The 23,167-nt window shown below is 35.2% G+C and overlaps 1 protein-coding gene across 1 annotated transcript in view; it reads left to right on the forward strand.

Moving 5' to 3' along the window:
- The window catches only part of LOC114303428 (U-box domain-containing protein 35), a 34,462-nt gene extending 13,874 nt beyond the window's left edge, over positions 1-20,588 (forward strand). Inside the window, exons 2-12 of the mRNA XM_082923417.1 lie at positions 8,088-8,209; positions 12,469-12,590; positions 15,221-15,471; positions 15,607-15,661; positions 16,588-16,912; positions 17,460-17,561; positions 17,898-18,326; positions 18,522-19,292; positions 19,740-19,825; positions 19,927-19,984; positions 20,469-20,588. Of these exons, the coding sequence (XP_082779543.1) occupies positions 8,088-8,209; positions 12,469-12,590; positions 15,221-15,471; positions 15,607-15,661; positions 16,588-16,912; positions 17,460-17,561; positions 17,898-18,326; positions 18,522-19,292; positions 19,740-19,825; positions 19,927-19,984; positions 20,469-20,588 (2,441 nt within the window). The remainder of the gene's footprint in view (positions 1-8,087; positions 8,210-12,468; positions 12,591-15,220; positions 15,472-15,606; positions 15,662-16,587; positions 16,913-17,459; positions 17,562-17,897; positions 18,327-18,521; positions 19,293-19,739; positions 19,826-19,926; positions 19,985-20,468) is intronic.
- The last annotated feature ends 2,579 nt before the right edge of the window (positions 20,589-23,167 follow it).

Below are 23,167 nucleotides of genomic sequence, written 5' to 3' on the forward strand. Positions count from 1 at the left end.
GATTGAAATACCTTCTTCGTTAATCACATGCCCTAGGAACGAGATACTAGAGAGCCAAAATTCACACTTGCTAAGCTTGGCATATAATTTCTTGTCTCTTAGGACTTGTAAGGCTAGCCCCAAGTGCTTCTCATGCTTAACTTCATTCTTGGAATAGATCAATATGTCGTCGATGAAAACAACCACGAACTCGTCTAGGTACAGCTTGAAGACCCTATTCATTAAATCCATGAATGCTGCAGGAGCATTGGTCACTCCGAAAGGCATTACCAAAAATTCGTAGTGACCATACCTTGTCCGGAAAGCAGTCTTCTCGACATCCTCGGCCTTAACCTTCAGCTGGTGGTAGCCCGACCTGAGGTCAATCTTAGAAAAGACTCGTGCCCCTTGTAGTTGGTCAAGCAAATCATCGATCCTCGGCAACAGATACTTGTTCTTAATGGTCACCTTGTTCAGTTCTCGGTAGTCGATACAAAGACGAAGTGTGCCATCCTTTTTCTTAACAAACAGAACGGGTGCTCCTCATGGTGAAGTACTCGGTCTGATAAATCCCTTACCCAACAATTTTTGTAATTGCAGTTTCAGTTCTTTAAGTTCGGCTGGGGCCATTCTGTAGGGTGTTTTGGAGATAGGTTGGGTTCCCGGCGTAATATCAACCGTAAATTCTGTTTCTCTATCGACAAAACAGCCAGGCAAGTCATTTGGAAAGACGTCGGGGAATTCCTTGACAACTGCTATGTTGGCTAACTCAACACTCCCATTCGAATCACTTAGTATACTGCACAAATAACCCTGACACCCTTTTTGGATCAACTTATAGGCTTTCATGAATGAGATTAAGTAAGGTGGGGGTACTACTCCTTTACCTTGGAAAATAACCTCGGCTTGGTTTGGGGGTTTCAATATGACACTCTTTGAATCCAGTTAACCAATCTATTCCCAATATGACATCGAAGTGAGTCATGGTTAACGACATTAAATCGACCAACAATTCTACACCCTCAATTGCAACAACACACGCCCTAAAAATGGATGCAACAATCATAGTTCTTCCAGATGGAGTAGACACATATAACACATAGTCAAGGGATTCTTGTTCCCTATTTAACTTCTCGGCAAACTTAGCAGATACAAATGAATGCGTAGATCCCGAATCAATTAATATATATGCATCTTGAGAGCAAATTGGGAGTATACCTGACACTACTGTCTCAGCATTCTGAGTGTCTCCTGGCACCAATGCAAAAACTCTGCCCTGTCTCGTTTGTGCCCTCCCGATGTTATTCCTCTGTGCATAGCCCGAGGTATTCCCATTCTTCTTACCATCATCAGTCTTTGCCTTTGGGTAGTCTTTCACGCGATGACCCATTTCACCACATTCAAAACAAGCTCCCGATGCCCAACGACAAACTCCGGAATGCGGCTTCCCACAGCTTGCACACGTCGGCCTAGTATTACCTTATTGGTTCGAGTTGCTGGAGCTGCCCACATTCGCTTTCTTCTTAGCGTTAAACGGAGCTCAGCGATTGTCATAGTTCTGCCTCTTCTTCTGATTTTCTCCTGAGTTCTGATATCGGTTCAAGTTAGCCTCTGCCAGGATGGCCTTGTCCAACACTCCGGCGTAGGTCGGCATATTGAGCATGTTAACTCGATCCTGAATTGGTCCACGCAATCCACTTTCGAACTTTCTAGCTTTTTTGTATTCATCATCGACCATGTGAGGCGCATATCTCGCCAACTCGGTAAAAGCACGGTCGTATTCTGCGACTGTCTTGTTACCCTGTGTCAGAGTCTGAAATTCCGTGGTCTTGCAATCTCGGACACTAAGCGGAAAATGCTTGTCGTAGAACAGTTCCAAAAATCTGGCCCAAGTCAGACCTGGGTTGCTTTCTCGGGTCATCATCCACCATCTTCGTGCATCGTCGTCTAGGGTGAATGTTGCTAATGACACCTTCTGGGCGTCGGTGCTGGAAAAAATCTCGAACAGCTACTCCATTTCCAAGACCTATGCTTCAGCCTTCATTAGTTCAATACCCCCAGAGAACCTCGACGGCTTCATCTTTTTAAACTCTCTGATCAAGGCTATGGTGTCGTCCCCATATAAAGCTTGTTGTGGTGGCACTTGCGGCACTGGAGAAGGCGGAGGTGGAACTGCATGCCGGCCATTTGTCTACTCGGACTGGGTAGAAGTAGTACTAGCGTCCTGTGGCCGAGGTTGCCTTAACTCACGGACCAAACCTTCGACCAATCTCTCCAATCTATCCAATCTGTCCTCAGGATGATCTCGACCAACGGGTGGTCTACCTCTTCTCATGATGCTAAGAGTGTGCAAAATGTGACTTTAAAACAAGATGATCAAACAATATGCATGCAACAGCAAATAGTCACGCCGAAATGATGCACACATTGTCAAGTAGCAAGCATAATGATGCAATCCTAATATCAATCCTACGGAAAGTCCTACGCTTTTTAGGACTCAAAGTGTGTGAATAACATACTATAAGAAACTTGTGCTCTGATACCAATCTGTCACGACCCCAACCCGCCCCTAGCAGTTTGGTGCCGTGATGGCCAGTAATCCGAGATTACCGAAGGCCAACTTTCAAAATTCACACACAATCAGAGTATAAATATGTAAGGCTCACAAGTGCGGAAGCAATAATCTAAAATACAAGTGGTCCATAAGAGCAGTGCATAAGTCAAACGGAATGGTATACATCTTTACATAGCTTTACAACTTGAATACAAATAGAAATGAAGTACAAAAATACATTTTTACATCCTGATCAAAAGGCTTCTCCAGCCGACATGTGTAAATTATAAGCATTATAAGTCGAGAAGCATAATTTTCAAGACTGCCGACATGAATACAAGTTAGGCAGACATAACAAAAACCCAAAACAAGCTTGCGAGTCACACCTAAGCATCACCGCCTTCCTGCTCATCACCTACAAATATATATATAGAGAGGGTGAGCTTGGATACTCAGTGAATGGTACAAGTAATAAAGGGTTTGCATGTATGACATCCGAGATCTTTAACAAAACAATACATAATCATAGCTTATGACAAATGTGGGATAAATCGAGTTCATTTAACAAGTCTGTCGAGCCTCATCAATCAAAGTCTTTCAAGTTTCATGGGTGACATTAACAAGGATTGTGGTACAAACGCTTATAGTCCCCTAGCACGTACGGACTTCCAAGATTGTGCTACAAATGCTTATAGTCCCCTAGCATGTACGGACTTTCTAGAATGTGCTACAAATGCTTATAGTCCCCTAGCACGTACGGACTTTCAAGATTGTGCTACAAATGCTTATAGTCCCCTAGCACGTACGGACTTTCAAGATTGTGCTACAAAACAAGGCTTACTTGATACATTTCCATCCAAAACAGAGTTTAAACTTGGTACATAAAATAGAGATATCATTCATGCTTAACAAATACTTTTATCAAAATAAGGCAAGTTTTATCAAAACATTATAACATAACTTTATTAAAAATACAACTCACCTAGTTCTTCAACGTCGGGGTCAAGCGAGAGTCTAAGTCCTACAAACACATGGCAAGGTCTATTGAATGCACTTTCAAACAAGCTTTTCATGGATGCAAACGTTCTCGGCATCTTTCAAAACCAAGCTAAGTCAAAACAAGGCACTGTTTCTCATCTCGGGAAAACATGCTGGGCGACTACCAGGTCTAGGCCGAGGTCCCACACCTCCTCACCGAGGTGTTGCCTCGATGGCCATATTCAAGGAAATGAAGTCGGGAAAATCTGGGTTTCCCTCTCTTGAAGAACATGACGAACATGAAGAACATGAACATGAGGAAGATGAATGCTAAGATCATAATTTACTATTACAAAGTCTAAGATTTCATGCTATGAATTCAAAAACGTGGACCTAGGTACCCATACTCGAAGATCTTATGAAAACAAACACAAAAGTATGAATCTTAATGCAAACTTTCGGATCAAACAAGGCTTTTATTCAAGAACACATGAACACCACTTTCTCTTTCTAAAACCAAACTTTCAATCAATGCATGGCTTGCAAATCAGGTTCGATCATGCAATGCAGCTAGATGATTAACAAGAACTACAAGAGTAGGTCAAGAATCTAACCTTAATATACGAATCTAACGGTTAGATCTCTAAGAATCAAGCTCGAAGATCCACTCCTTCACTCTAAAACTCCTTCTAGAGCTTCTCTCTCTCAAGGCAAAGATATGATACAAAATGATAGGTTCTACTCACTGCCGGCTGATTTAACACTCAGCTCGGACACATGGCAGCGACTGGTTGGTTCTCGCCGAAAAGGTAGCTGACAGGCCAGATAGAGTATGGCGAAAGGGTGTTTAACAAGTAAAGTGGCATGGCATTCTGACAAGGTACTGACATCGGGTGAAAACATCGGCTCCGGTAGGTGAGGTATCAATGATCCCGGCTAGGACGGACGACACTTGGCCTAGCTGTGCCACACCTCGGCCTAGATGTGCCACACCTCGGTCTAGGTCGCACCAATCCGGAACAAGATCACTTGGGTTCAAGGATAACATCTCGACCCAGATGGTACACCTCTCGGCCTTGATGATACACCTCGGCCTAGAAAATGACATCTCGGCCAATATGTCAGGACGAAGGTAGAGGTCAACCAAAGTGGTTTCAAGGTGGTTCTGGCTTTAAGGTGACCTCGGCTAGACTCACCAAAAAGAACAAGACTCAACAAGTAAATTTCACATAAGTACAAACCAAGATAAAAATCTCATTCTAGTTAAGACAAGTCAAGAAAATTCACTACTGCAACTTAGCAAAACAAGATTATACAAATGCTCATGCCCGAGGCTAAGGTGAGGAATGAGGGTCACTACAATATATAACCAAGTTGAAGTCAACAACTCAAAACTTCATGAATTTGTCAAAATTAAAATCAAAACCTCCATGCATAAGGAGTTCCAAACTCTTTTGTTCAAAATTCTCAAAATATGAACTTGGTCCTTTAAATTCACGAACTCAAACATTCAAACTTCTCAAAATCAAAAATATAGATGCATATTAACTTCCAATCCAACAAAGATGATAGAATTCATGCTCAAAATAGTAAAACATGATGGAATTATGAATGCATGCCCATTCTAAGCCAATTTTTCATTTTCTTAAGTTAATTCCTTCAAATTCCTTTTATATCATCTTAATTCTTTCATGAACTCAACTTCTAGGTGATTTGTCTACAAGAATTAAGGATCAAATACATACCTAAAGTTTGAATTCAAGATTTCTAGCACAAATCTTTGAGTTCTACAAATCCCTCACAAACTACAAGCTTGAGCCTACTCTCTCACTAGGATTAGGTTTCCTCTCTTCCTCTCAAAAATTCCAAAACAAAAGTTGTATAGAAAATGGGCTCCCCTTCATTGCTTAGTCTTATATACATAGGATTAGTTTAGACTAATTAGGTATACTTAGGGTTAATTAACCTAACTTTATTCTAATTAATTTTAATCTGAATCAAAATTTTAATTAAATTCTCAAAAGGTTCTAAATATTCGAATTAACCTATTAAACTTATCAATTTTAGTTTCTGAATTCATTAAGGCCTTTAATTTCCGATTCGAAACAAGTATTCTAACAGATATTCCATAATTCAAATAGATATATTCAAATTAAGCACATAACACACTTTTAAGCATTCAAATTTCACATAATAAGACAAATGCAATAATGATATGCATGTTGGTGTCATCACACACCCTTGAACTTTAATAGTAATAACGTAAAAACTCAAAATTAAACTGTCTTAACTTCAATGAAATTTCTCTTTCTCATTATTAAATTCATGCCAACACGTCAACCATTTACTGGGTTCATTTACTTCCAATATCATTTTCTTTTAAAATCCTCTCTATACCTAGCTAATTGACGTAGTGTTCAATGTATTCCAAGAAGACTCAGAAACCAAAATATCATAAAACAAATATGTACGCAAATCATACTATACTAAATATCATCCAAACATCAATCGTAGTATACAAAGACACATACTTGCAAAATAGGTTGTAACTTAAAACTCATTTACTCTTTTAAGCTTATGAAAAATACTTTCAATACTAATAAATTTTATTACATGTAAATCGCCAAAACAATCATTCATAGACTCTGTTACCATTGCTAGAAAATATAAGGGATATCTAAGAACACCTGATGTAGATTAAGAACCATACATAGGATCGAAAGCTTGCTTTACAAGCTCCTTTTTCTACATGATTTTTGCAAACCCCTCTCGCAGGGGCTACTAGAGTGCTCTATGTGGATACCTCAAGCTCTAAGATTGTTCCATAAAGAGAAAAAGAAGAGAGAGGATATCAAAAGAAGAGAAAATGATAAAAGAAGAGAGAGGATATCAAAAGAAGAGAAAATGATATATGAGAGAGTGAAAATATTTAGTTGTCATCTTTTTATTTTTTTTTTTTTGATTGGCAAAGAAAAAATTTCATTAAAAATATGAAATTTAAAGGTACAAGGAAAAAAGAACGCATTGAGAGAGATTCGAAGAGTAAAACACTCTCCTACTACTGCTACTCGCGTATTTACAGCCTCATCTGATTTGCTATATGTGTTGATTTATACAATAGAACACATAACAAAAAAAATTTTGGAGTAAATCAGCATATAATATTTATCTCTATCACTTATTTAGTGTAAAATCATTTAAGACTTATCAACTTGTTACCTTCTTAAAATTGGTGAAATAGGTCTAACCAAAACTCATGCTCATATGAACCCACCTCAAAAGTGAGAAATATTGTTCTATCTACCAAATCACCATAGATGGTATACTTAAAAATATGCTAATGGGACTCGCAAAAATAATTAGTTATACTTATGGGAAGATTTAATTTTACAAATATAACATAAAAAGCATAAACTATTAAATAATATGGAGTATTGCTTCAGGAACACCTAATATTTTTTCTGCTAAAAGGGTTGTATTGAAGGTCAACTTGTGGCTTTTATTATGAAAAATAGAAAGTTCGTTACGTTTTGTTGAATATAAAATTAGATACGCAAAACCACCTGATAAAAGAAGAGGAGGTTGTTTCAGAATTTCGGAGTTAATTGATTCTGCTGGGGGCTAATCCACCTGAGGGTTGTGCTGTGTGGAGTAACTAGGTGTATGTTACTAGTTTTGTTTTTCTGCTGTTTTTTTTTCCATCTCTTTCTCCTCTTGATCTTTTTTGGTTGGTTCCTCGCCAATGCTCCAAGCTCCTCTTTATTGATGTTCTATTCCATACTTTATATGTTGTAATCAATAAAGATTTTTTTGCCGATCAAAAAAAAAAAAGAAGAAGAAACAAAATCCTCATGCATACTTCCTTGCAATGTCACTTAAACTAGACATACCAGATTTGGAAAATTTTTTAAATTGATTTGAATATTTGAGTTGGACAAGACATTATTTGATTAATCTAATTAAATCAAAATTGAACAATTTGAAATATAAAGTATCTTTAATTAGGATTAGATGACACATGAAAGCCAAGTAAGGGAGTTTGAAATCAATTAGAATCCACTATATTGTGGTCCTCTCTGGATTGTTTGAGTTATTTGAATTAAGTTTTTTGAAATTTGAATTTTTTGGTTTTCGTGTTTTTTTGTTTTTAGTAAATATTTTTAAAATTTTAAACATTTTTTTTACTTTTTTTGATACACCTTACTTAGAGGTATCTAAAAAGTAAAAAATTTGTGAAAAAATATTTTAAAAAATTAATAAATACATAAAAATATAAAAAATGTACTGAATTCTTGTATTTTTTTGTATTTTTGATATTTAGTGAATTTTTAAAAGATTTTTTTTTACAAATTTTTTACTTTTTAGGTATATTTATGTTAGGTGTGTCTAAAAAGTAAAAAAATTACTTAAAATATTAAAAAAAATTAATAAAAAAAATACAAAAAATAAGAAAGTAGAATTTTCTGAAAACTGTTTTTTAAAAAATGAAAACAAGCATAGTGTAGCTAACAATTGTAATTATTTTTATTTTTATTTTTATTTATTTATTTGGATGGTGCAAATACATATTTTGCAGCTGCGAGCCATTCTTCCGTTTGTGATGTGAACAGCGTGGTTGGATCTGCACACAGGCAGCAACTTGAGAAGCAAACCAAGGACTTGTTCCTTACCTTCCATTGCTTTTGTACCCGCAAAGATGTATGTTCTCTCTCTATATGTGTCTCTCTATATGTGTGTGTGTGTGCACGCTATCTTGTTTCTTCTTCAAGCTAGTAGAAATTATTTAGTCTTTCGAGAACCACGTGGTTATGTGCTCAACCAAGTGTTATGTAGTTTTTCATATGAGAAAAGTTAGGAATCATGAAAATTTTTTCATGAAAATGATCATGAAATATTTATGATCTTTCGATTACCTTGATTAGTGTATGGTGCTTTATTCTAAGTATAATTCAAGGGTCACAAAACTTTCATGATTATTTTCATGAAAGGTTTTTCATGATGCCTAGCATTGCTGTTTTCATATATGCCTATATTTTGGGGGTATGTAATTATATAGTTCTTTCTTATTGGGTGGACACACTACCATCATCAAATTCTCAAAATGCTAGATAATTACATGTTTGGCATAGTTTCCTATAAAAGGATGTCCTTCAACCAGAAGCCCTCTATAATGTCTATTAGAGAAGGACTTTGAAAAAAAGATGGATGTTTGGTGAATGTTTTTTTAAAGTCCTTTGAAATAAAAAAAAAATACATTTGGTGGTTACATTTTAGTAGTACCAAATAGATTTCTATGGATAATATTATCATTAGCCTACATAATTTTACAAAAATTTAGAATTTTTTTTTTATTATAACACTAAAAAAGAAAAAAAGTTCCATAAAAAATCACTAATATTGTTCCGGAATATATATTTTATAGGCTAGGGTATGTAAATTTCGTAAGTTAATAGGTCAGTAATGGAAATTCGTTATCATATATGAGCATAGAGAATAAGTGAATGCCATTAAAGTACTGCACGACTTCGCGAGAAGTTATTTCTAATGGAATTTTGTAAGTCAACCTTATTTGTAACGCCCCCAAGATTTTAAACAATAAATTAGATAAGATAAATATATATACCCAACTCACAATCTTACCTTGATCAACCAATACATATTCACCCTCCTAAAAGATGAATCCGTAGCATGTGTAACTATATAAAAGGGAAAGGAATGAATAACAAAGTAGATGCCCTGATGCTACAAGTTCTAAGGCTTAAGCTGGTCACACAAAAAGGTTGTCAAACCCAAACATATTAAACCCTGGTCTTGCAACAAAATCATACAAAAAGAGAGAACCTCTTGCCCTCAATACACTCCACACCTTCAACTAGGCGGGATCACTGCATCCTTTCGTGCACAAATCCAGTAGGGGTGTGCACAAGGCCCAGTAGAGATATCTTAAAAAAGTATATATATTTTAAGCAATCTCATTTATATGAATACAATGCCATGCCATGTTCAAATGTCAAAATTCTTCATTTCCTTTGAAGTTCAAGCAATATGTTATTCAACTTCATTTTCTTCATAAAAACCAAATTTAGACAATAGGGTGGTAAATATGACTCAGGTAATCTCTAGACTGGTGTTTCCAAGTAGGCATAACAAGCACTACCATTTCCCCCACTTTACCAGCTCCTAACCGGAAGGCACGTGGTATCTCCTCCGCGCATGTTATCAGTCTTTCACCCTGAACACTTAGGCCAATTTAACAATAGCAGTAACACCCCCTAACTGGACTTATCAAACGTATTTATCCCAAAACATTTCAATAACAACAGTTGTTTTTTCAAAACAATGAATTAATTTCCGAGTCGACATCATGAATGAATAACATTCAAGATAATGCAAATGAATGAAATGAGAAATAATTACATATAAATTTCTTCTTTGTACAATATCTCCATAATTTTCACATTTGTTCAAATAAAGTTTCCATGATTCAATAGTTCTCTGAAAATCATAGTAAGGTACGAATCCATGTGCCATATGGTATTTCCTCATATTCACAATCAACATCCATTTTCATTTTTTCCAAAATTCAAACTTATACATCACATATTACCATAATTGTTCAACCAAAATTCTTATTCCTTTCATGTGTGCTTCAACAACATAACCACCTAAGGAAGATTTCTTCGATTTCTCAAGAGATTTAACATCAATTTCATGAATATTACACCCATTTCAATTTCCCCAAATTACCCCAAAACCTAGAGTTTGATCAAAAGAGGGGTTTTTCTTCGTTTTCAAAATGATTACGAGTATGCATCCCCAAATGGTTCATAGTTCACAAAATAATTTATCTTGGACTGAATCATGAGAAAAAGATCATTTCTCTAACATTCTCTAGGTTCAACATCTCAAAACCCCAAACCCAAAGTAGAAATTTTAGTGAAATAAACAAGATATACTAAAAATCATATATATAACTCAAAGAAAATTCCTACCTCAAGCCCTTGGAAAGAAAAAATGAAAAGCTCCAAAACCAATGGTGTTAAAATCCGATCTCCTTTGTACAAAACATAGCCCTTGATGAGCTCTCCAAATTTAAGGAAGACACTAAGGTCAAGTTCTCAATAGATAATGAGAGATAAAGGAGTAATTGGAGTGGGTGGGGGGTTTTCTAGAGGGAGATGAGAGAAAAGAGAGTGAGGGTTAATGTAGAGAGAGAGTGTGAAGTGAAAAGTGATGAAAAAGTGTGTATGGGTCAACTTTTAAAGTGATTTGACGCAATTTCAGAACAGACTGCAAACAAACCACTTGAACGATCAAACCCGTGCTCGAGCGAAGAATTCAAATTAGAGATACCGCTCAAGCGACCAAACTTGAGCTCGAACGAAGAATACCAACTCCTAGAATCTCTACTTCTCCTTTATAAAAGACCGCTCGAGCTATGGAAGCTTCGCTCGAGCAAAGAACACTTGCTCCCAGAAGTTCAGACTGCAAAACAAGAACTGGAAGATCCATTTCACCACTCGAGCAACAAAAAAGACCGCTCGAGCGGTCTCAACTTGAAGTGAGACAAAGCATCCTCAAAACATAACCCACCACCCCTGTTTCACTCCAACACCCAAAAGTATAACAAGACATCTTGGAACTCACAAAAATATACCTACTAGAACAACAACAAGGAAGAATGGATAACCACACAAAACTGAAAAGGTTCAACGATGACGAAGACCATGGTTTTAAAAATCGGACCGGACCGGCCGGTTCAACCGGTGACCGGATGGCGTTCGGGTCCGGTCAACCCTCTTAAACCGGCCAATTGAAAAAACTGGGCTATTTTTTGAAAACCGGTGAACCCACCAGTTAAACCGGTGAAGTGGTCGACCCGGTCACGGGTTGATCGAACCGGTCCGGCCCTTTTTTTTTTCCTGTTTTTTTATTTTCTTTCTTTCTTTCTTATTATATATATATATATATATATATTATATTATATTATATATATAATAAAAATTTAATTGGAAACTCTCTTTTAAGGGTCTCCTCTTGTGAGGAATCCCATTGAGAGCTTGAAATTATTGTGAAAGCTTCCATCTATTTATAAGAAAAAAATTCTACCAAAAAAACTCAAAAAATCTATGTAGGATTCAATCAAATTCATTGGAGGGAAACTTAAAATTTGATATCTCTCCAAAAATTTTGCTCTTCTTTCAATCAAAGTGTTTGAATTAAAATCATATGGAAGAAATATTAAATATTTGATTTCTTCTTCCAAAATGAAAATTAATAATATTTTTAAATATATTTTTATATTTTTTAATAAAAAAAGTATTAAGAGAAATATTTAAGATTATTAAAATTTTTAATTTATAATTTTATTACTTATATTTTTATTTAAATATAATTTTAATATATTTATGACGTCACGGTTCGATTCCGGTTCAACCCGACGGTTGAACCGGTGACCCGTCCACCCGATCATTTTTCCGGTTCATTCACCGGTCCGATTTTTAAAACATTGACGAAGACAACACAAGAGATAGAATTTACCGATTAGTACACTCGATTTGCTTTAAAAGGATTCGGAACATCACATTATTGGTTCTATTTCTGTGAATTTTGATTAAAGGGCTTTAAAAATCTCAATTTTCTATTCTTAATTAAACAAAAGTAGTTCCTTCGGTAGACGGGCACCTTGCATGGAAAATATATCTATTTTTATATATTAGAGAATCAAGAGAGAGAGAGAGAGAGAGAGAGAGAGAGAGAACTAAATGGAAAATCCAAAATATTTGTGGAGTTATCTCAAAACATTCTAAATACAATTTTTCATGTGAAAAATATAAATTAGGAGGCATCCTATAATTCCTCCCTTGAGGCTAAGTTCATAACAAAACATTTACATTAACATTTATTTTCTGGTTAAATTAATTACAGCAGTTTATTAATTCGACTTTATGTAACAGATACAGTGTCTTGATGTCATACTTGAAGATACAGATATAGTGAAAGCATTATTAGAGTATGTTACTTATACTGCCATCGAGAACTTGGTTCTTGGTGCCTCATCAAGACATGGCTTTATCAGGTGAGACAAATGTGTCCTCCGTTCTTTCTTTCTAATAATCAATTGCTTGTCCTCATTCATTAATTACCAACACTTGTGTTATGCTACATCAGAGAACATATATACAACATGAACTCAAATATTTCAATAGGAAGTTTTGTTTTTTTTTTTTTTTTTTGGTCAACAATATATATATGTATTGATGTAATTAAAAATCTACACACATGAGATCCCAAACTACAACACTCACGACTAAAAAATATATCACAACCAATTTGGCACAAGAATAAATCATATGCAAGGATCAAAATCATAATAATAAAAAAAGTTTCCAGAGTTAGTAAGGACCAACCTTAAAAAAAAAAATGGGTCGTGCTATGTCCCCCGAAATCCCCCCCCCCCTCAATCCCCCAAATTTTCAAACCAAGGCAAAAAAAAAAAAAAAAAAAAGGTTCTCCAAAACGACGTCGTTTTGGGAATTAGGGGGATTAGGGGGGGACTTTTTTAGGGCTCCAAATCATTTTTCAAAAAAAACACCCTAGCTCTAGTAAACAAAAGAATGTTTCCAACAAACAAAATGAAAATGAACTCCAAATAAGATAACGAAAGTCAACATAGTTGAATATTCATCGTCAATAAATGCATTTTGTCATGAAGCTCAATCAACTATAAAAGAATTTACTTTTCTGATTTCAATGGGCAAATGTTTCCATCCCATTTGAGATGCACTAAAATATCAATGTTACAGTGTGGACACATCCTTTTAAAACCTCTTTTTCTTTTTCTCAGAAGGTCATAATATTACTAGTTTTTTTTTTTTTTTCTTTTTTTTTTTCTTTCTGTTATAGAGATTATTTAAAGTTTGACCCATATATTTTCATAATATAAATTGAGATGTACAAACATTTATTTTCTTTAATTTCCTCAGCTAAGATGAGAATGTATGCTTGATTTCAACAATTAATTCAATAGGTAAAGAGAACACACAATTCCTTACAAGGAATAAAATTAATGATTCCTTGTAAAACTAATACTAATTTGAATTGGATTCGATGATATATAAAACATGTTCATGTAGAATCTAACCAACACAAATGGGGCAAATAAGAAGCAAATTTGTTGCACATTCCCATGCAGGGAGAGGGAGAGGGAGAGGGAGAGAAAAAAGGAGGCTATGAAACATTCATGAATCTATTCTATATAGAAAATGAAATACAAGCCCACTTTCTAGACCCACTATCTAGAATCAATGATGTGTAAATGAGATGATTAGTTGATAATTAGAGAAGATATGATAAACAGACACTACAACAAAAAACACAAATGGCGACTAAAAAAAAAAAATTCGTCGCTGAAAGTGCATGAAATGGCGACTAAAATTGAATTAGTCGCCGAAAAGCAGGGTTTTAGCGACTAAAAGAGTTTAGTCGCCGAAAAGCAGGGTTTTAGCGACTAAAATGAAGTTTAGTCGCCGAATATAGGGTTTTTAGCGACTAAAGTTTGTTTCGTAGCCAAAAGTCACGGTTTTTGGCGACTAAAATACTTTAGTAGCGAAAAGTTATGGTTTTGGTGACAAAAAACAGGTTTAGTCGCTGATTATAGCAGTTTTGCCTACTAAAAACAATTTAGTCACTGAAAGTGACGTTTTTTGGCTACAAAAAAAAAAAAATAGTAGCTAAAGGTCAAGAATTGCCGACTAAAATGAATTTTAGTCGCCCAAAGTAGAGGTTTTGGCGACCAAAATTGAGTTTAGTCGCCAAATGTGCTAGCCTTAGGCGGGTTGTAACTGTTTTAGCGACAGAAAAGAAATTAGTAGCCAAAAAATGGAGTATTGGCGACTAAAATTCAGATTTAGTCGCCAAAAGTGCTTACCCTATTTTTTTTGTAAATATTTTATTTTTTACATAAAATATTATTAAATAAAAAAAATTATTTTCATATATACAATTTTGTATTAATACCAGTGAATATAGTATATAAATAATATTTGTTGCAATAACATTCATGTGATTTGGGAGTGGCGTAGTGGGGGGAGCAAGTGTTGCTAAAGGCATAGTGGGGTGCAAGTGTTGGGAACAGAGGTTCGAACCTTGGGACATCCAACAGAGGCAATTTTTTTTTTTTGTGAAATATGGTTTTGGCGACTAAAGGAGTTGGTCGCCGAAAGGTATACCTTTTGGTGATGAAAAGCTTAGTCGGGAAATGTTTAAATAATAAATAAAAAAAAATCACTATTGGCGACTAAAAATTTAGTCGCTAAATGTATAATTTCAAAAAATGAAATTGCATTTGGCGACAATTTGTTTCGTCGCTGAAGACCTGTGAATTGGCGACTAACAGGTTTTTAGTCGCCAAAGGAATGGGCGACCATGATTTCGCGACAACAGTGGCGACTAAAATTTTTTGTCGGGAAAAGTGAAAATCGGACCTTTGGCGACTAAAAATTTAGTCGCCAAAGGTGTATTTTCTTGTAGTGAGAGAAAGAGAGTTGCCTCAACATTCTAATAGATTGTCACATCAATGGGTTTGAAAAGTGAGTTTAATTTTTGGGCTAGAATAGCACAACCCATTCTATAACATACATAACTTGAGTAGTAAATCATGGCATGAATATCATATGAATACATGTGATGATAAACTTTCTATCACAGAAGATTCAAGATTTCAGACATTCCAAGCAATGTATCAAAAGGGGCACCAGATTTCTGTACTGTTTATGTCATCTCTAAAGGAAAGATCTCTTCTGTGCGAAATGCTTGCCGCTCAGCCCCGTTCACTTCTCCTCTTCACAACCAAATATTCCAAACACACAAAAATGTTACTTCTAATGCTAGTTCTACTACTACATCTTTCGTTGATTCACGCTCAAGCTGCAGCTCCAGGCATAGTTGTAGTATGAAAGGTTTGTAAACTTCCCAAATGCAAATTATGCTATTCAATGTAATGTTGTTTATATTTTTATTAAATATGATATGACAACAATCGCTAACAACAAAAGAAAAGATATAATTAATTGATGTTCAACTTGTGTCAATAGGAGAAAGGACACCACGTAGACCTCGCAACTTGCAAGAAGACTACGAATCTGTCAAGTGAGTCACAATTACTTACATAGTTTAATTTAATTTATTTTTATTTTTATATGTATTTTTGGGGTTGGGTGGTGAATATTTTTCATTGATTCCTTTTTTGGGTAAGTATTTGTCATTTGATTCCGATGATAAGTGAAATACAAGTGAAAATTTTAGTTAGTTTTAATATGAAAACTAGAATGAAATTGAAATAAACACACATATAATCATGTGTGTGTGTGTGTGTGTGTGTGTGTGTGTGTGTGTGTGTGAAGGTGTGCACAAGTGTGACATGAAAGTCTACAAATTGAATGTAGGTGGTAGACATTTCATTCATTGAAAAAAGATAAAAAAATGTAGATGGAGGAAGAAATTGAAGTAGTTATCAAAATTTGATAATTGGAATTTAAAATTGAAGCAATTATACAAGTGTAATATATGTGGATCAAAATAATCATGGAATGCTTGAACAGGCTTGAGGGCTTCATCCATTCTTGCTGCTAAGGTTCAAGTTTTCTATTTTGGTTTGTTTGTTTGGTCTTGCTTGTTTAGTTTGTTAGGTGCCTGGGGTACTTCCCTTGTAAATCTGTACATTTTCCGTCTTTAATCTATGACTTAATTACCAAAAAAAAAAAAGAATCGTGACAAGGAGTGTTCATACAAGTGACTTGACCAGTTTATATAGTAGTACAGATTTATATTAACTAAAATGTACTAAAAAAATTGTTTACCTACAAGTAACATGCTTAAAATAAATTAAAATTCACAAAACAAAACAAAAAAAAAATTCAAATTGTGGCTTTGTTGGTTATTCAAATTGAACTTTTAGCTAATTAATTGTCACCTGCTGATGGAACTGAAGACAAAGATGATAATGATAAGATATTCAAATCAAATTTTAATCCATCATTCACCATTGTTATTATTTTATTAATGTGGGAAAATAGGTTACCATTTGATAGAGGAGAAGACTTATTCCATGGAAAGTTGGGCGGCGAGCTATTAGAATCCGATACTGACATATCATTTGTAAGCTCTTCTGATAGACCAAGCACAAGCAGTACTACTGATCGCATGTCTATTTACATGGAATCGGGACAAGGAGCCTATCAAAATTCAACAAGCTCAGAACATAGCAGCTTTGGGTCACTAGGAGCAGCCTCATCTAAGCTGTTGCAGGGGGGTTTTGAATCTACCTGCTCTCCGCTTGAATTTTCATCATCCTCAATAGAGTTAGAGAGTAATAGAACATCATGTTCATCACAAAGCATGGTAAAAATCTTCTAACTACTCTTAATATCTACAACTCACAATTAAATATTCTTTTTATTCATATATACTAAGTATAGTACTACACTACTACTATGTACGCCAATCCAATCTTGTTTGTTTCATATGCAATATTTCAAGTTTGAGCATCAATTTTTGGATTATGTGTATATATACTTTACTAAATCTATTTTACCTTACATATAACTTAATACTACCTACCTTACTGGTTGTTGCATTGGCACTCACAGACCTCATTTGACAATGATATCAACAATACCCATACTTAATTAAGATACATAAATTACATAAAACAAACATTATTATGCATGATCTTGAGGGGTTTCTAATTGAGTAAGTAATAATATAAACACCATTTTACTTTTGAAATTTTCACAAGAACTTAAAAACGGAACATAGTAGTAATATGATGGGTATGTTTAACCAAGGATCAACTTAACGCATCAATATTCTTCTCCCAAAATAGTCCCCCTCCTTCCCACTATAAATTATTCTTATGATTGCCTCTCATCTTACTAAAAACATGCAGGATGAGGTGGAAGCTGAAATGAGGCGACTAAAGTTAGAGCTTAAACAAACAATGGAGATGTATAGTACAGCTTGCAAAGAAGCACTTTGTGCAAAACAAAAGGTAGCCACTAAAACAACCCACAAGTAATCATTCAGTATTTCCAAATTACTAACAAAGCGCGTTGATGTGGTACTCCTAAATCAACAAGAGCACTAGTAATAAGATGAGTGAAGCCGATCTGACCCACCTTGTTGGTTGGGTAAGAGACAAAGGTTGGCTTCATTTATCTTATTTTGTGTGCCTTTATTGATCAGGAGTACCATGTGTACATATCACAGTGGTACCCCAAGAGTACTGGATAATTTCTAAAAATACATGTATATTTTTTATGCATTTTAAAATTTTAAAAATCACAGTTGCTAGTGTTAATGCTAATGAAATAAGAATCTAACATAGGCAATGGAGCTCCAACGTTGGCGACTTGAGGAAGAACGAAGATTAGAAGAGGCTCGGCTTTCTGAGGAAGCTGCATTGGCAATTGTAGAGAAGGAGAAAGCGAAGTGTACGGCAGCCATGGAGACAACTGAAACAGCTCAAAGGATTGCAGAATTGGAATCACAACGAAGAATAAATGTTGAAATGAATATCATTGGGGAAGCAGAGTATAAGAAGAATGTATTTGATAGATTGGTCCCAAATGATGTTAGGTATAGGAAATACACTATTGAGGAGATTGAAGTAGCAACAGATTTTTTTGATGAATCTCGCAAGATTGGGGAAGGAGGCTATGGCCCAGTTTTTAAATGTTATCTTGATCATACACCTGTTGCAGTAAAGGTTTTACGTCCAGACGCTGCTCAAGGGAGAGAGCAATTTCAACAAGAGGTGATGATAAGAAAAACAAAACTTAGTAATTTATACATAAAATGAACTCCAAAATAAAATTGATCAGATACTTTCATGATAGAAATCCAAACACGGCTTAAATTAATGAGTGGAAAATCAAGCAACAAGCTCTACTTTAGAATTAATGTGTTCTTTCTTTTTCCTTGTCAAATTAAATTAATATTAATATTGTAGGTTGAAGTACTAAGCTGCATGCGACATCCCAACATGGTACTACTCCTAGGAGCTTGTCCAGAATATGGTTGTCTAGTCTATGAGTACATGGCTAATGGTAGTTTAGAAGACCGTATCTTCAGACGGGGGAACACCCCTTCTTTGTCTTGGCAACTTAGGTTTCGAATTGCAGCAGAGATTGCCACAGGCATGCTATTTCTCCACCAGACCAAGCCAGAGCCATTGGTGCACCGTGACCTCAAACCTGCCAATATTTTGTTGGATCACAACTACGTTAGTAAGATTAGTGATGTTGGATTAGCTAGGCTTGTTCCTCCCTCTGTAGCTGACGATGTAACACAGTATCGAATGACATCAACTGCTGGAACCTTTTGCTACATTGATCCAGAGTATCAACAAACTGGAATGCTTGGTATTAAATCTGATGTATATTCACTAGGGGTCATGCTTTTACAACTGATAACAGCAAAGCCAGCTATGGGCTTGGCTCACCAAGTTGGACGGTCTATAGAGAATGGAACATTTGTTGAGATGTTAGACCCTACTGTCCCAGATTGGCCTATCAAAGAGGTCCTATGTTTTGCAAAGATAGCAGTTCAATGTGCAGAGTTAAGGCGGAAAGACAGACCAGATCTTGGCAAGGTTGTTATGCCAGAGCTTGATAGATTAAGAGACTTTGGTGAAGAACAGATGAGCCATTTCTTGTTGGGTGCTAGTGGGACTGCTAGTGCAATCCTATCCCCCAAACATAACGATGTTTCCATGGCACAGGTTAGTGTTAGTGCAACTAAAGAAAGTTCATAATTATTTAGAATTTGGAAATTTAGTAGACAATCTCATATATATGAAGCAGCATTGTCCATATATACTTTCCTATATATATATATCATATTGTCATTTATTTAGCACTTTAATGGAATTTTTCTCCATTATTAAAAATCATAAGTGAAAAATCTTTTAGAATTCTTTGAAAATACAAGGAAAGAACCTATCAAAAGAATCATTGATGTCAGTAGTGTTAGAGACATATCAGTTGATTGTTGGTTCACAACTGACAACATAATTCTGCAGTGGCGTTTAACCTGGATCCTTGGACTTCCTTAATGGAAAGAAAACTAAACAACCATGCATGCCAAACTCTTAAGATTGAGGTTCACAATATAGATAGTTAGGGATATAGAAGGTTTAACATAATAATAACAGTGTTTATATATGCAGGAGGTGATGAGCGACCCTCTGCTTATACAATCAGGATGTGAGAGCTCAAAAAGTTACTCAAGCACATCATCAATGACTGAAAACTTGTCAGGTATATATTTGGAAAAACTATGGACCTAATTCAAATAGACAATGTGATTATAATTATAATGTATTTTCTTTTTGTGTGTTTTCCTTGGATTAACAGGAACATACTAAATTCAATAGAAGGTTGGGACAAGATTAGTTGTTCGAGAAAGTCTAAAGTAACAAACTAGAGAGGGCTGTTGAGAACATTTTTGTAAATGTTGTTTTGATTGATGGTCTTCTTTTTTTTCTTCAAAATTCTTGTTCATTTTGCTTATAAATATACAAGATGATGACAGATTAGGATCTTTGAATATGGTCTTGGACTTTGGTTTCTTCGATAACCCTTATTGGCATTAGACTTGTCAGAGGATTGATTTTATCTGAATCGGATCCGAATTTTCGCTAAAAATCTAAATTCGTTAAAGAAAAGATCTGATAATTTGTTTAATCTAATTATTAAATGGATCGGATATGAAAAAATCTGATCTGATCTAATTATCAATTTTTATAACTTTTTTTTCAATAAAATAAGAGTTAAAGTTTTGTTTCTTTTACGTACTTGGTTTTTACCTTCAGAAATTCATAGCCCATTTGATTAGAATGAAAAATAATATTGGAAAGTGAAATGACATGCCCCAATTTTGACAACTGTAATTGTAGGCTCCAGTAGTTCCTCCATCACATCCTCTTACTCCTATAAGAGAGGAGACTCCTCCAATCGATGACAAGGTTGACGATGGTAAGACTGATGATGGTGGGAATGGAGATGCAAGCAACTGAGACTAGCCTTCTCCTGACATCCCGACTCTTCTTCTGCACCACCGAAGAGGTGTAGAGTGATTTCAGAGGACTCTCTCTCTCTCTCTCTCTCTCTGTTGCTTTAGCAGTTAGGAGAACCATTGTACAACACTTGCTTATCTTCTTTTTCAAAACTTTTTGTAAAGAAAAAACTGATTGGGTTTAAACAGTTTTGCACGTGATGCATTCATTAGCACATCACTTCAAACGAACATAGAAAGCATTTTGATTTTATTGAAAAAAGAAAGGGTTCACATTTCACAGGCTTTTGAATAAGATGATAAGTCAACAAAACAAACAACAAACGGAAAACAACTCTATAAATGCAAAAATACAATGAAATCAAGACACACATAAAAACACTAACAGAAAAGAGAAAAAAGGACTCTCTAAGATACTAAAAACAAACCAAAACTATCATGACCCCAACCTGCCCTTAGAGGTTAGAATGGTGACCAGCCAGTAATCATATATTATGTACGACCTTCCTGACAATTCACAAAAATATTTAATTATAATGGGGCATAAAGCGGAAGCTGTCAGAAAATAAACATGTCCAATGAGCAGTGCATAAATGATATAGAAATGACAAATACATATTATTACACACACGTAACTTTATTTACATTAGGCAAACATTCTCATTCACAAGTTCTCAATTCTTGACTTCTCAAACTTTCCAATAGTAGGCAAACAAAAGCCTCGGATCAAAGTGACATCTCCAAAAGTTTCACAAAGGGATAACGCAAGCAAAACTCCAAGCTGGAACCTCTTGCTGAATACCTATGTACATATAGGGGAATGGGGTGAGCTAAGGCCCAATGAGTAACATTAAAGTAAGGTGGTTAAATAAATGAAGTTCAAACATATAATTAGAAACACATATCTTATTTACAAAGCATGGTATTTATCATGAACAAATTCCATTCTTAAAACATGATACGTGGTACATCCAAAATAAGAATTTCTTAATAAGAAATGGACATTCATTCATTTAACAAAATGCCACGAATACATTTAACAAAAATGACATTCATTCATTATACAAAATAAGAATTTCTTAATACATCATTCTCAAAGAAATTTTCAAATTATACTTTCAAACGTAACTTTACAAAGAGATTACTCTAACAGCTCGGGTCAAGACCTAGCCCCTATTTCTTTTCGTATAAAGATAGTGTATTAAAAAGGGTTCCTGTCGAAAATTTGACTTAACTTGAAACTTTTCTAAGTTCTCTGGCCTCCAAGCACGGTAAGGGCATTTGCGCACCTCAACACACATAACATATACTAAGATTACACACGCCCAATTACATAACCCAACACTTGATCCATCACCCTGTAGATGCAATAGAATGCAAGAGTTCACAATATTGTAACTTAACTGAAGTCCAATTCAATCACACACAAAATCAACAAATAATTATGATATGAAATACATATATATTTCCATATCTCCAAGTCATTCCCCACCATTAATTTTAATTATATACCAATTCACATTAAGCCTTTCAACATTTCCGGATTTCCACCCAAAACAACTTTCTTGAATCCTCCATTAACATCGTCAGAACACAAATTTTATTCCACATACGGATACTCAAGAAGATTAATTGAAATTTCAACATAAAGTACCAATTTAATTCAAACCCTCATTTAAAATCAAAATCTCAAATCTAGGGTTTCAAGAAAATTTGGAATTTTCGTCATTTCATCATCAAATCCAGTAATCATCAAATATTTCTCATCAATATCTCGAAACATTCAAAATACTTCAAAAATTTGAGTGAAAACCCCAGTTTTGAATGTAACCCATCTTTTAATCAAAGATTTCAAACTCAAATTAACCTATACTTCCCATAATACAACATAATGAAACAAAATCATACATAATTAGAGTTAAGAGAACTCCCTATCTCAAAGATGAGAGCTACATAGGAAGACCTAAGAAAAACCCCTACGAAACTGCGATTCAATCGGTTAAAAGAAAGATCTCCACTTCTCCTTCACTAATCTTTCATGATCTATGGTGGATCCTTGGTGTAATGAGGTGAAATCAAGGGTTTAGTGTCTAGGGTTTTGGACATAAATAGGTGAGGGAGAGTAAAGGGAGAAAAGTGAGAAAATGAACAAAAGGTGGGTTTTATACTTGCTAATCTCTAACAGATTGCTCGAGCGACCATTTTTACACTTGAGCATCAAAGACATCACATCGCTCGAGCAATAAAACGTTCGCTCGAGTGCAAAATGCACGCTCCTAGAACTTCAGATCAAACAAGGAAAACCACTCGGGCTACCAAACTTGCCCTCTAGCGAACTTCAACATCTCGCAGAATCTCAGACCTGCAAAAGTACTGGATGACCCGCTAGACCACTTGAGCGAACAATCCATCGATCGAGCGAAAAAGAAGAAACAAAATATTTTTTTTCCCAGAGTGCTACAACCTCTCCATCTTAGGCAATTTTGATCCCAAAATTACAGAAAAAGTTAACACAAAGACAACTCAATCACCAATAGAAAGACAACCATAAACTCAAAACTAGACCCAGATTTGGGATAA

This window comes from Camellia sinensis, chromosome 4 (assembly GCF_055761805.1).
Source record: "Camellia sinensis isolate YWXY chromosome 4, ASM5576180v1, whole genome shotgun sequence".
Classification (NCBI taxonomy): domain Eukaryota; kingdom Viridiplantae; phylum Streptophyta; class Magnoliopsida; order Ericales; family Theaceae; genus Camellia; species Camellia sinensis.